The sequence below is a fragment of the Schistocerca nitens genome, chromosome 6 (genome assembly GCF_023898315.1).
Source record: "Schistocerca nitens isolate TAMUIC-IGC-003100 chromosome 6, iqSchNite1.1, whole genome shotgun sequence".
Classification (NCBI taxonomy): domain Eukaryota; kingdom Metazoa; phylum Arthropoda; class Insecta; order Orthoptera; family Acrididae; genus Schistocerca; species Schistocerca nitens.
The window spans coordinates 85,788,751-85,803,842 of record NC_064619.1 but is presented as its reverse complement, the minus strand read 5'-3'; the positions used below and the strand labels follow the sequence as shown (position 1 = coordinate 85,803,842).

Genomic DNA, 15,092 nt, shown 5'->3' with positions numbered 1-15,092 from the left:
GAGATTCGCGATAAATGTGAACTAAGTAAGGGGCTACTGACGTAGAACACTCTTTGCAAAACCAAACTGGGATTCCACCCAGACCTGACGACTTATTTATTTTCAAGTCTTTCAGTTCTTTCTCTACGCCAGGGCTGCTTATTACTGTGTCATCCATATGGGACTCTGTGTGATGGTCAAACGATGGTGATCTTGTACGATTCTCCTGCGTGAACGATTTCTTAAACGTGGAATTAAAAACTTCGACCTTCCTTTTGCTATCTTCTACTGCCAAACCAGATTTGTCAACGAGGGACTCGCTGGAGGCCTTAAACCCACTTAGAGAAACGTTCGACCAAATTTTTTTCGGGCTCTCCGCCAGATCCTTAGCCAAGAATGACGATGGTTTTTTCGCAGAGGCACAGATCTCTTCTAATCTTTGCCTGTCGTCATTTGCCCGTCCTCTTTTGAACAAAGAGTACAACAGCCTTTGCTACCTTAGCGTTTTCCGAATTTCGTTATTAAACCACGGTAGGTCTTTTCCGTCATTAATCTACTTAATAGGCACATAATTGTCCAGAGCACGATTTACAATCTGTTTAAACTCTGCCCGTAATTCCTCTACGTCCATCTTACTGCAAGTAATGATTGCTGTTCATTGTCTAAGTGGGATGCTAACAATTGTTCATCTGCTCTTTCTAGCAGAAACACTCTCCTAGCTCCCTTGACTGCTTTATTAACTTTCGTAGCCATAGTCGCTATGATGGCATCATGATCACTAATCCCTGTCTCTATACTAATGTCATCGATGACGTCTGGTCTGTTTGTAATTACAAGGTCCAAGATACTTCCATTGGGTGTGGGCTGCCGAACTAGCTGCTCAAGACAGTTTTCGGAAAACGTGTCCAAAAGTGCTTCACAAGACTGTCTGTCTGTACCCCCAGCAATGAATCCACACACGTCCCAGTCTCGGTGGGTTAAAGTCACAGCCGACTAGTATTGCATGGATAGACTTTCTTTGAATGACTCTAGAACAGTCACAGCGGTGTCGGGTAGTCGGTAAAAACATCCAAGTAATTTATTTTCAACTACACCTGTTATGCGCGACCAGATAACTTCACTATCAAACTCAATTTCAACCTCAGTAGAGACAATATTTTTGTCGATTGCAATTATCACTTCCCCCCCAACGGCGTCTACTCTGTCTTCCCGATAAACATTCCAAGACTCGCTAAATATCTCAGAGCTTTTTACTTCGGATTTTAGCCAGCTCTCAGTCCCAAGAATAACCTGAGATTCAGAACTTTCCTGGAGGGCAGCAAATTCTGTTACGAATACTTTGACAATCTACTGATAAAATTTTTACAGTCGAACCGTCTTTACTCTGAATGCGATCTGATTTCCCTATATGCGTATCGACTGGCGAGTGTTCATGAGAGTGTCTCAAACTACCGCCTAGCCTGAAAAACCCCTATGTTTTTTCGCTACTTTTGTAGTATTACTTACCTTGATTTGAGGAATAGTTATTTGTTTCTCGAGCAGACTGTTTCATTTTAATGTCGTTTTGCGGAAGATTTGGACAATATGGGTGCTTTAGTGATATTTACATTTGAAGGCTGCTAGCGATTATCATTTTGCATTATGTATCAGGACATAAAGATAGTTCACTTGTGGAACGGCGATACATCATGTCTTCAAGTTTTACTACAAGAAAAATCTTCTATTGCGAAATGTCTTTTTCGTGATATCCTCGGAACAGTCAATCCCACCGTGACAACTGTAATGTATTCGTGAATAAACGTCATGTAACCGACAACGTACGTTGTATATCGTAGAGGAGTTTATGAGCGTCGAATACTGAATTTTAATTCGTTTGGGAAAAGAGTGAAGATACTGCCAAATAATATTTACAGAATCCTGGCGGCGTCCATGTACAAACGGAACAGCTGAGAGGTAACGATAGTGAAGTAACTGCAGCGGAATGCCAACTTTTAGACTTCTGGTGACGCACATATTTGTGTCGTCTGAGGACATACAACTGCACAAATAGTGCTTTGTGATACGTGGCAGGGCTCCAGGTCGCTGTGAATTATGGCCGAGTGCTTCAGCTGATAAGTTTTGCTCCTTATACTGTCGCATCATCTGTTCCTGAGGCAGTAGCACGCTGAAAGCCATGAAGAACACCAAGGCTACTCCAGACTCTGAAGGTAGGCACACGCATGCTAAGGGCAGTTGGTGCATTACAAGTGCCCACTCGGGGATAACTTGCTCTTACCTTTCATTCGTGATGTTCTCCATTATTTTCTAGGGAGAATTTCTCCTGCCTTACAAGGTCGTTAACTGTATATTTAGAAAAGGTTTGTCTCGGCTTCGTAAAAAATACTTCACTTCAACCAAAAAGTTTTTTTTTCCCATAAATCAAATGAGTTAAAGACTCCTACAGTTTTTAGCCTTTCTTAACTTGTATGGCGATCATTGCACAACTAACGCGTCTGTAATATGCAAACAATGCTATGGCGTGGACCTGTATTATATTCTGACCATTCTTTACACAATGGCTTTGACAATGTTGAGTGGCATGAAGTCTTTGAAATACTGAAGGTATCAGTGATAAAATACAGCTACCGAAAGATTATCTACGACTTGACAGAAATCAGAGTGCAGCTACAAGAGTCAAAAGACACCGAAACGAGTAACTAGTTGAGAAGGGAGAAAGACAGGGATGTAACCTATCCACAATTTTATTCAGCCTGTATACTACGGGTGCAATAAAGGATGCTCAAGTTCAGAGCGACCGAGTACAATCCTTAAGACTTGCTGATGACAGCGTACTTCCGTCTTAAACGACGAACGAGTTGAAAGGAATGGATAGTCTCTCGAAAAGAGGTTGTAAGGTGAACATCAGCGAAATGGAAACAGGGGTAATGGGATGTAGTAGAATTAAACAAGGCGATACTGAGGGGATTAGAGTAGGAAATGAAACACTAGAAGCAGTAGACGTGTTTTGCCACATGAGCAGCAAAATAATCGACAATGACCAAAGTAAAGAGGATATAAAATACAGGCTGGCAATAGCAAGAAAAAAGTTTCTGAAAAGAAATATATTTTCACATGTAATGTAAATTTAATAGTTAGAAACCCGTTTCTGAAATTAATGCTTTGGATGTAAAATTAACAGAAACTGAAACGTGGGCGACAAATAGTACAGATAAGAGAATGGAAACTTCTGAAATGTGATGCGACAGAAGAACGTTGAAGGTTATATGGGTAGAACAGGTAACTAATGAAGAGGTAGTGAATCGAAATGAGACGAAAAGAAATTTGTAGCACGACTTGAGTGAAGGGAGGGATAGGACACATCCCGAAGCATCTCGCTAACGGAAGGAAGTGTGTGCAGAGAACTTGCACGGAACACATTTTCATGGAAAGCTGTAGCAAACAATTTTCCGAACTAAAGACAACATTAGACACAGTTCGCTCTGAAATGACCCTGATGAAACGTTGAAAATATGTGAAACGCCTGAACGAGAGTCAGCATTTCGGTATTCGTACGACAGCGTTTTGGCTCACCAAATGAAACGCGCTCTGGTTATTTAAATGAGGAGTTCACTCTCGTCGAAAGAGTATACCCGCGATCCATACACGTGTCGGCGAGGGATGCACGAAGCGGCTGTCGCCGAGCATGCGCTGACCGCCAGCAACTGAGAGCGCGACAAATGGTTCCCCAGCTCTGGCAGTCGCTCGCGGCGGCAAGTAGTGCCTTATGGTCTCACCATGGCAAGAGCATTGCTGCAAATCGAAAGACAGACGGGTTAAAGTTTAATGTCGCCTTGACGACAGGGTCAGTACGAACGAATCACCAGCTTTGATTAGCGAAGCATAGGAAGAGAAACCGGCCGTGGCCTTTCCAGAGGAACTGCCCGGGTATTTGCTTTAAGCGAATTTGGAAAACCGCGGGGAAATCCTAATCTGGAGGGCCTGACGAAAACCTGAATAATGTTCTCGCGAATGTTTCCTACCGCTGCGTCATGTCACTCGTTAGTACTCCAAATGCTCTGCAGGAAAGAACATTCTACTAGAAAAGGGCCAATCATCCTTTTCTGAAAACCGAAAGAAAGAATAAAACCATACACGTATTCGCGGACGAGCGTAACAGCTTTGTCGATTTGCTGTCTTATGTCGATGTCTAAAGCAACTGTAAATTCTCACGTTCTGCCGGCCGGCCCATCTCGAACCGCTTAAACCGATTAAAATGATTTCAAAACATGGAGATGTGTGTGTTCTACCACTTACCATGGTCATTTCAACTGTAGAATTACGCGTCCGTGTACAATCGATGTTCGAAGTCAACGGATCCGAAGACTAGGGAAGCACAAAATGCCGTCTAACAGGCGATTATGATACACAGCTTCGCAATAATCATAAATGAGTTACTATTTTGCAAGCAGCTAAACATTTGCGTGAAACAATGTCTGCACATGCAGTGCTTGTTGTTGTTGTTACGGTCTTGCGTCTGAATGCCGATTAGATAAAGCTTTCTATGGCAGTCTGTTCTGTGCAAGCGTCTTCACCGCTTCGTACGTACTCCAGCCTACATCCGTCTGAACCTGCTGAACATATTCGTCCCTTGGTCTAACCCAGCAGCTCCCCCTCCCCTCCAACCCCCCCCCCCCCAGATTAGATTAGTTTTTCGTTTCATAGATCCGTGCTGATGAGATCCCCGTGGATGTGGAACATGTCAATTTTTTTAAAGCTGAAATAACAATACTAATAGTATGAGTATATACATCATTTGTTTCTATTAAAAAATTCGTCAATGGAGTAGAAGTAGTAAGTCTTTCAGGCTCCCCACTTCCTTCCATTACCAGGATTTCTTAATGTTTCAGGATGTCACCTATCAACCGATCCCTTCTTTTAGTCAAATAGTGAAATAAATTTCTTTTTTTCTGAATTCGATACAGTATGTCCTCATTAGTTACGTGATCGTCCCGTCCAATCTTCAGTATTCTTCTGTAGCACCACATTTCAGAAGCTTCTACTCTCTTCTTGTCTGAACTGCTTATCGTTTGCGTTTCACTTCCGTACAAGGCTAGTATCCAGACAACTATCTTCAAAAAAGACTACCTAACATTTACATTTACATTAAATATTAAGCAATTCCCCTTTTTCGGAAACGCTTTCTGTTCTATTGTCAGTATGCATTTTATATCATTGCTACTTCGACCATCGTCAATTATTTTCCTGCCCAAGCAGCAAAACGCATCTACTAATTTTAGTGCCTTATTGCCTAATCTTATCACTTCATCGTGACCCCATTTAATCCCACTACACACCATTATCTTTCTCTGTTTCTGTTGATGATCATCCTGCAATATCTTTTCAAGACACTATCTATTCGCTTCGACGAACCTTCCTGTCTTTCCTCGTCTCTGAACTGTAATTTCCTTTCCAGATTTCTGTTTGGTTTCTTTACTGCTTGCTTGTTGCACAGATTGAATAACAGCGGGGCGCACAGCCCTCCTCACTCCCTTCTCAACCACTGCTTCCCTGGTATGTCCTCCGACTCTTATAATTTCAGTCTAGTTTTTGTACAAGTTGCAAATAACCTTTGGTTCCTTGTACTTTTTTCTCTGGTATTTTCAGAATTTCAAGGAGCATAGGCCATTCAACATCGTCAAAAGCTTTCTCTAAATCTGCAAATGTTTATCCATTCTTCTGTAAATAAATCGTGTCAGTATTTTACAAGCATGACTTAGTAAGATGATCATTCTGTAATATTCAGCATCTTCTTTATTTAGAATTGGCGTTATTACATTCTCCTTGAACTCTGAGAGTATTTCACCTTTCTCAAACATATTGCACATCGGGTTGAATAATTCTGTCATTATATCAGTAATTCTGGGGGGATGTTGTCTACCCCAAGGGCACATTTCCTCTCAGGTGGGACTCGACGACACCGAGTGCACTTTTAATAAGTAGCTGTTCTCTATATTCTGCCATTTTCTCTGTTTTGTACAGGCTTGACATCTGAGCTCTTGATATTCATAGAGCTACTCCTCTTCCCTCCAAAGCTCTCTTTAATTTTTATGTACGCGGCATCCATCTTTCCCTTGGTCATTTGCACTTGCAGACCCTTGCATTCCTGCTGAGCCAGTTGACATTTTATGCCAGTAGTAGTTTTGTAGATGTGTTTAATCCCTTTCGTCTGCTCCATCCGTTCCATCTTTATATTTCCACCTTTTTAGAAGAAGAATGTAACAACATAACAGATTCTATTTTGGGAAGTATGACTGTGTGTACTGTAAGGGTGTACTACCGGTTCATAGTGTCCAACGGGCACAATATTGCGGCGATCAGATATGTCTCCATCGTCAACGCGCTGACGAAGCGCACCTCACGATGGCGGTGCACCTGATCGCCGAAATATTGTGCCCGTTGGAAACCATGAATCGGCAGTAGACCCGTGGACTGTTCGAAAGATGTATTGTTACAAAGATAGCTTCTTGCTAAACAATACCTCATTTACGACTCCTGCACATCTGTTGGTCGTAACTGTCTGTTACACACGGATTTGAATCTTCAGCGACATGTTCTTTTGCTGTGTTTAGATTCCATATCCTCCAAACACTGATTGTAAACAGATGCAGAGTTTCACAGATAAATGACCCTTTTTCGTGGTAGAACAGACGAATCTCCTTATTTTAAATTACTTTGACTCAGTTTTAGCCGTTCGACTTGGCGCACTTCCCTTGGCAGTCGGAGTTAAGTTCGACTCTCTCCTCAGCGATTACGGTGATTCGTGAACTCCGCTGACAAGTAACACTCCATTGCCACGTAGACAAGCTGAAGAAAATAGAAGTTTATCCTAAACTACTGTATAGAACAACTCCAAGAGTGTCTGATAATGATTAGAGAAACTGCTGGTGAAACATTAACAGTAGTAGTGACTTTAAATGGGTAATGCGGTCCGGTGGCTCAGACTGTCAAATGGAATGTAAAACTGCAACAGCCCTGCAATTGAAGAATCATCTGCTTTGGAATGGAAATACACCTTCGTAGCAAACTATTTGTCTTAGTAACGGAAACTGAAACTTTCACGTACATTTTAAAGCGTTGCACATAAACCGGTCTCCAAATAGCTCAGTCAGTGATGCATTATGTTTCTTACAGAATGTGTGTACTGAAGACTAAAATGTAAATTACCCGTTACCTGACATAATTAGTCAGCACAGGAGACGATCAGTAATTTGGTGTTGTAGTCTTCTTTTGGAAACCAATTTATTGGCCAATATCGCTATATAAACATAATCACTGGATTACTTGTTTCGGCAACATGTATTGCCATCCTCAGATTTTATGGATCTGAGGATGGCAATACATGTGGCCGAAATAAGTAATCCAGTAATAATTGTGTTTACGAAGCGATCAGGGCAAATAAATTGGTTTTCAAAAGAAGACTGCATTATTAAATATAAATGTTTTACAGTTTACAAAATTTATGAAAGTTTTTTATTCCTGTTACCGTGATATGAGCGTGTAACAAGTATTATTTATTGAATAAAATGTAGGGAAGAAAGTGACCATCAGCCACACTTCGGATACAAAGGTCTGAGGTACAATCTGTTGTCGATCCTAGGACTTTTATCCGCCACTTAAAATTTCTTTCATCTCTGGCAGTGTCTGCTAGTACAAAAAAAATGCTAGGAATGGGTGTGGATGACTAAATTAAGCAAAAAAGGACGCAGACTTCTGTACTAGATGAAATTCCCAATCCCCGAAGCACATTAGATTTCTTTTGTGTTTGGAGATGGAAATACCTTGAAATTCTAGTTTTTGCCTATCTCTAACACGGCCTTGAGACAATAGTCAAGCTTGATAATGCAGCTGTTGCATTGAGTTTTTCGTATGTGAGCCCACCAAGTTTTAGAATAACTCATTTCTCCCAGGAAACTGGGAGCCGATTTTATTAGTCTGTCGTACTTCAATTTTAATTCCATCGTGACGTGCTTGTTAGCTGTCATATCAGCTGGCTGAGTGACGAGCATCTTACGAAACGGTAAGTATTTGATTCCGCGTACGTGAAATTGGTGAGGTGATGCGACGTTACGTACATCTGTCGCTTGCTTATCATTCTTCATCATTCTCGCCGCGAAAACGTCTACACGCTCTTTACAATATTTGGAGGTCGAGTTTCTTGTGTGACAAAATAGCGTCAGATATGAAAAGCTAATAACTACGAAACTAATAATACGTAAACAATGGCCCAATCCACTGTGGACAGATCATGTCTGTACGTGTTTGTGGCACAGAATTTTCTTTGCCTCTGACGTCATCGTTCTAGTGCAGGCGCATGCGAGCGATTGTTATGAATTACCTTTGTGTAAAGCTGTAAATGTGTGGGGTTGGGTTGGGTTGTTTTGGGGAAGGAGACCAGACAGCGAGGTCATCGGTCTTATCGGATTAAGGAATGATAGGGAAGGAAGTCGGCCGTGCCCTTTCAGAGGAACCATCCCGGCATTTGCCTCGAGTGATTTAGGGAAATCACGGAAAACCTAAATCAGGATGACCGGACGCGGGAGTGAACCATCGTCCTCCCAAATGCGAGTCCAGTGTCTAACCACTGCGCCACCTCGCTCGGTGTAAATGTGTGCAACGTAGAAACGCGTTCAGCTGGGACATCGATTCGAGTATCATATTGAAGAGCTTGTGGAACAGTATTAGGAGTGAGACAATAAAAATATTTGCCAGGTTATCAATGAAAATAGGTATTAAAATGAAAACTGCAAAATAATAAAAGACGTCGACTCATACGATGTGTAAATATGCTCGGAATTCCAGAAAACGCGAGTCAGAGGACAACTCACGCCGAAAGCAGTTCAAAAAGCCTAAAACTGGTGGGTTGTGTTGGATCTAGACCATAATATTATCCAGTTTTCCGTCAACAACCAATACTATTGTGGAGTGATAAAACATGATAATAAAACTACGCGTTGAAATACTGTGTAAAAGATAAACGTTAGAATCTGGCACTCTTTTTTATCTATCTGCCTCTTGATTGTGAAAAATCGGAATTCGTTTCAGCAAGAAGGTAGCTCGAGTCTGAGCTGAGGTGGGCGAAAATCGTATTAGTTTGGCTGAGAAAGGCGGAACAGTTCTGAGATATTACAACACACCTGTGAGTACTCTTGCTGTTAGTATCATTTACATTTTATGGCTGTCTTCAAAATGAAACTGAATTTGCTCGCTTTTCTGTATGGCGAAGCATAAAGGTCACAATTAACTCGTACGTTTGTGGGTATGCAGCCGAATCTACTGGTTAGTGAGGAGTGTGTAATCCAGTTAAGCCGGCACGGTAGCTCAGCGTGTTCGGTCAGAGGGTTAGCAGCCCTCTGTAATAAAAAAACTGAGCTAATCGATCAACAACGAACTTAAACGGATGTCTAACGACGTCCGCCCCGAGCAGATGATGCATGGTAGCTCAGCGTGTTCGGACAGAGGGTTACGTACCCTCTGTAATAAAAAAACTGAGTTAATCGATCATCAACGAACTTAAACGGATATCTAACGACGTCCGCCCCGAGTAGATACAACGAACAAACGCGGACAAAATGAGAATTTTAAAAAAAAGTTACGATACGGGACGTTCCCTGTCGTAAATTCCTAGAAATGGTCCCTCATTGTAACACATTTTTATTCGGGATATCCAAAAGATATGACACAGGTTGTCTTACTCTTTGCTTCGAAGGATCAGGCTCTGAACGTGCAGACAAAAACGAGGCTACAGGACTCTTGTAAGTTCGTAAGTTACTTCAAACCACTGTGATTAATTTAACGTGATTTACTGGTTGTTACACATCTCCTCGGAATAAATACTATAAAAAAATTTCAGACAGAAAGTAAAGAACAGAAAATGATTCAGGAATTTCAGTTTTAGAAATCCACGGATGATAATATGTTCTCGATGCATTTCGTCCCTATAAATCTAGCTTTGTATTGATCTCTCAGGTTTTAAAGAATAACTCTTCTCTACATCTGAAGTACACCACCACTTTCCTACCGCTACACTGATTTACTCTCCTTTGACTGCAGGCTGTTTATTAATATTCACTTTTTTGCTCTTATCACTAGCAGTAATTCTGCCTCACACCTGGTACTCAGAATTCCACCTGACAACAGGTTCCCACAGAAAAACAAGTTGTCACGCACGAGGCGTGCAAGGATAAACATGCACTCTTGCTGTTATCTTCTTTAATTTTTGCGACTCGTCTGCAAGCAAATAGTTACGAGGCCCTTACGCGATCTGCCGTTGTATTCAATCTTCCATGTTTCAAGATAGCTCGCAACCATTTATGTTTCAAGAAAGTTTCATTTTATGCGCTTTCAAAGTGCACATGTTTTGTGTGTAGCTTTTATATGTTGATTAGTTTATTCAATTATTAGGTCATCTGCTGAGCGGCTGCAATATGAGAGGTATATTTTCGGAACATGCATTTCGGCTCTTAATAACGAAGACATCAGTGAACTGAAAGTAATTACATTTGTAAAAGAAATTGTAATGGTTATTTCAGGTAATCGATTGCAGACCATTGTTTATCATAAACAGTTCGTTTAGTCTGTTAATTTGCAGTATAGTAAGGACGGAAATACTCTATTTTTCTGTAATTTGTACTGTTAACTTGTCTGAACGGAAAATTACACAAACTCACCGGATTAAGAGACAAATTTTAAGATCACATCGAATTACTCAATAAAATTTTGAATTCAACTTGCGAGACTGATGCGGTTTGTGGGAGACTTATTTGAAGGAAAGAAGATGGTGGTTTAACTTCCCACTGATCAAGATGTCATTAGAAACCTGGAATCGACAAGGATAATGAAAATCAGCCACATTCCTTTCAAAGAGACCAGCCTAGCACTTATCCCAGTCGCTTGTTAGGAAATCACAGAAAACCCTAACTATGATAGCCCGATGGTGATTTGAACCCCACTACTGCCAATCGAGAGACCAATGTGTCCTTTTTAATTTTCGGTTTTATTGAAACCTGCTCTCAAAGGCCTGGTACAGATTTAAAAAATCTATGCATAGAAGTAACAATATAAAGAGTTTAAACAATTATTTAAGATTAATTTACAGTATCAACACACGCACTATACATGTAACTAAACGATCTTGATAAAATACCAACTGCAGACAGATTAGAATATTGAAAAGAACTCAAAGAACCGGGAAGCGTCCAACTGGAGATTAAAGTGAATAATGTAAGGCCTAACAGTACACCATATTTCACAAACTCTAGTTATGTGTCGTGTGAAGTAACAAGGGCTTCGTATATTTGGGCATCTTCATAACAGGTACAACCGATGCATTCGCTTTCATTTTCACGAGGTTTTGCAGTAAGAGGTTTTGACTGTGTTCGGAAGAAACTGCAAGAAAACATCTACATCTACATGGTTACTCTGCAATTCACATTTAAGTGCCTGGCAGAGGGTTCATCGAACCATTTTCATACTACTTCTACATCATTCCACTCTCGAATGGCGCGTGGGAAAAAGGAACACCTAAATCTTTCCGTTCGAGCTCTGATTTCTCTTATTTTATTATGATGATCATTTCTCCCTACGTAGGTGGGTGTCAACAAAATATTTTCGCATTCGGAAGAGAAAATTTGTGATTGAAATTTCGCAGATAGATCTCGCCGCAAAGAAAACCGATTTTGTTTCAGTAACTGCCACCCCAACTCGCTTATCATATCAGTGACTCTCTCACCGCTATTGCGCGATAACAAGAAACGAGCTGCCCTTCTTTGCAGTTTTTCGATGTCCTCCGTCAGTCCCAACTGGTAAGGATCCCACACCGCACAGCAATATTCCAGCAGAGGACGGAAAAGTGTAATGCAGGTTGTCTCTTTAGTGGGTTTGTCGCATCAAATGTTCTGCCAACAAAGCGCAGTCTTTGTTTCGCCTTCCCCACAATATTATCTATGTGGTCTTTCCAATTTAAGTTGCTCGTAATTGTACTTCCTAGGTACTTAGTCGAATTGACAGCCCTTAGATCTCTGCGATTTATCTTATACCCAAAATTTATCGGATTTCTTTTAGTACCCATGTGGATGACCTCGCACTTTTCTTTGTTTAGTGCCAATTGCCACTGTTCGCACTATACAGACATTCTCTCTAGATCATTTTACAATTGGAATTGATCGTCTGATGATTTTACTAGATGGTAAATTACAGCGGCATCCGCAAACAGTCTGAGGCTGCTCAGATTACCACCTAGATCATTTATGTAAATCAGGAACAGCAGAGGGCCTATGACACTACCTTGCGGAACGCCAGATATCACTTCTGTTCTACTCGTTGATTTACCGTCTATCACTACCAGCTGTGTCCTCTTTGAGAGGAAATCACGAATCCCGTCACGCAACTGAGACGATACTCCATATGCACACAATTTGATTAATAGCCGCTTGTGAGTAACGGTATCAAAGCCTTCTGGAAATCTAGGAATATGGAATCGATCTGAGATCCCTTGTCAACAGCACTCATTACTTCATGAGAGCCGGCCGGAGTGGCCGAGCGGTTCTAGGAGCTTCAGTCTGGAACCACGCGACCGCTACGAACGCAGGTTCGAATCTTGCCTCGGGCATGGATGTGTGTGATGTCCTTAGGTTAGTTAGGTTTAAGTAATTATAAGTTCTAGGGGACTGATGACCTCAGCTGTTAAGTCCCATAGTGCTCGGAGCCATTTGAACCACTTCATGGGAATAAAGAGCTAGCTGTGTTGCACAAAAACGATATTTTCTGAATCCGTGGTGGTTATGCATCAGTAAGTCATTTTCTTCAAGGTGATTCATAATGTTAGAGTACAATATATGCTCCAAAATCCTATTGCAAATTGAGGTCAGTGATATGGGTCTGTAATTCAGTGGTTACTCCTATTTCCTATCTTGAATATTGGTGTGACCTGTGCTACTTTCCAGTCTTTAGGAACAGGCCTTTCGTCAAGTGAGCGGTTGTGTGTGATTGCTAAGAAAGGCGCTATCAAGCGGTTTACATCTTTTTTTCTGGCATTCGCAGAAAGGGTTATCCTTGATGGATTTGTGATGTAACAAGGAAGGAGTTGAACCACGGTCTGTATGCTTGCATACCAGCTTTCCGCTCGCCTGCAATTTTCGAAACAACGACGTGCCTCTATTTACTGGTCGGATGGCAGCGTAGTATTGACATTTATGGCAGCCCGAACTGCGCCAATCCTGTGCCCGGTCTTCCTCGTCCGGTTTCCTTATCCGTAACTTGGAATCATAGGACGGTACACTGGCGTTCGGCGCAGGGCCAGAAACACTGGCCTCCTTCGTCAGCTGGTCCATCTCGTTATTTTAAAGCAGTCCTACATGAGCTGGCGGGATATTCTCGTCCCTCTTCTTCTATTCTACGACTCTCGTATAAGCCCCATTGTTTGTACATACGTTGTATTGCCCCTCTTCGGGTTTTCGACAGATTTCAATATGCCTTCTCAGTCTGACTGTGTAAGTAGTTTTGGAGCCCCAAATGACAGATAAATTTGAAATCCTCTGGAATGGCTATGGCTTTCGCAGTAAAAATTGAACAATACATCGGCAGACGAAATTGTTGGGAATATTTCTGCTTGGGACCAAGGAATGCCCATCCTACTGCTGAAGTCTCTCGACATCGTGAGCTGTCGCTACGTACACAAACAAAGTGCAGCCACTAAAGATTACCTCAAGCTCTGAAAATTCAGTTAATTGTGTCGAGCCCATTTTTCATAAAACTGTAATAGTGAACATCGAAACTTTCCATCTGGTATTTGAATAGTATTCCAAATAGTACTATGATACTATCTGACTAAATTCAACAATAGATGGCGGTATACACTTACGTCACTATCTTAATCATTGCACCACATCACTCAATAGACGTATTTAAGTCTTTTGCGACAATAGTGATTAACTTTAGTTTTCCTCTTGAAAATAGTAAAATCAATCTCCAATCTCAAAGTTGTGATGTATGAAGCTTTCTTGGTATGACTGGTTGTGTGTGTGTGTGTGTGTGTGTGTGTGTGTGTGTGTGTATGTGTGTGCGACTGTGTGTCACCAGCCGATTTGATGCGACAGTCCGTTATTGCGCACCATGTTTAGACCGAGCAACGATTCTCGACAACAGAGATAAAAAAACCAGTCTTATTTATTTATGGCGCGCTGAAACAATATAAGTTTTATCCGACAGTCGGTACACGGACAGATGCAGTTATTTTCACAGATTTTCGCACTTAGATTGCCAATTATTCACGACTTAACTCAGTTTCATAATCTTGAAGAACGCCTTATCACACACCTATGTTGGTCGACATACTTTATCACGTTTGCAGCTTTAATATGGAGACGTGGAAGCTCTACCTGAGAAAAGAAATATAGATGTCTTGGACAGTTTTAGCGTAAAAGGGTTTGCCACTGAAATGGGAATTATCTTACAGGTCATTGAGTTAGATCTGCAAAAGCACAGGGGCGTTTTCAACTGAAATGGCAAACGGTCTCGAAAACATGTGTACAATTGACAGTGTCCTCTAAACGTTTACGAAACTATCTTTGTAATTGTTTTAAAGCCACAATGAATTCCTCAAACATCGCGTTTTCTTTAACGCCAGTGGGCTTAGGGAACTGGACTGTGTTTTTTAGAATTTGTCCCTTCTTCAACGCAACTTTCTTCTTACATGCGTCCCAGTCAAATCAGAAATAGGTTGTTTCTCACCTTTGTCTTGCGGTGGGCAGAGAGCAGTCATGGACTGTGCGGCTGGTCCCGGCGGAGGTTCGAGTCCTCCCTCGGGCATGGGTGTGTGTGTTTGGCCTTAGGATAATTTAGGTTAAGTAGTGTGTAAGCTTATGGACTGATGACCTTAGCAGATAAGTCTCATAAGATTTCACGCACATTTGGACATTTGGCAGAGTGCAGTCAAGTCTACGTAAAATGTAGGATCTTCACGCCATTCTCGGTGTTCTAATTTCCGTTCCAGCACTCCTCTGTGCTTTATAATTTCAACAACAGCTGGTTTTAAAACGAAAAATCGTCCCAGGCATGCCCATTGACTTAATCAGTGT

General features: G+C 41.4%; 1 protein-coding gene across 1 annotated transcript in view; it reads left to right on the top strand.

Annotated features, from left to right (window-relative positions):
* Window positions 1-2,145: 2,145 nt before the first annotated feature.
* Window positions 2,146-15,092, top strand: part of LOC126262593 (synaptic vesicle glycoprotein 2B-like) — a 229,077-nt gene continuing 216,130 nt past the window's right edge. The window contains exon 1 of the mRNA XM_049959330.1: window positions 2,146-2,186. Within this exon, the coding sequence (XP_049815287.1) occupies window positions 2,153-2,186 (34 nt within the window). The 5' untranslated portion in view covers window positions 2,146-2,152. The remainder of the gene's footprint in view (window positions 2,187-15,092) is intronic.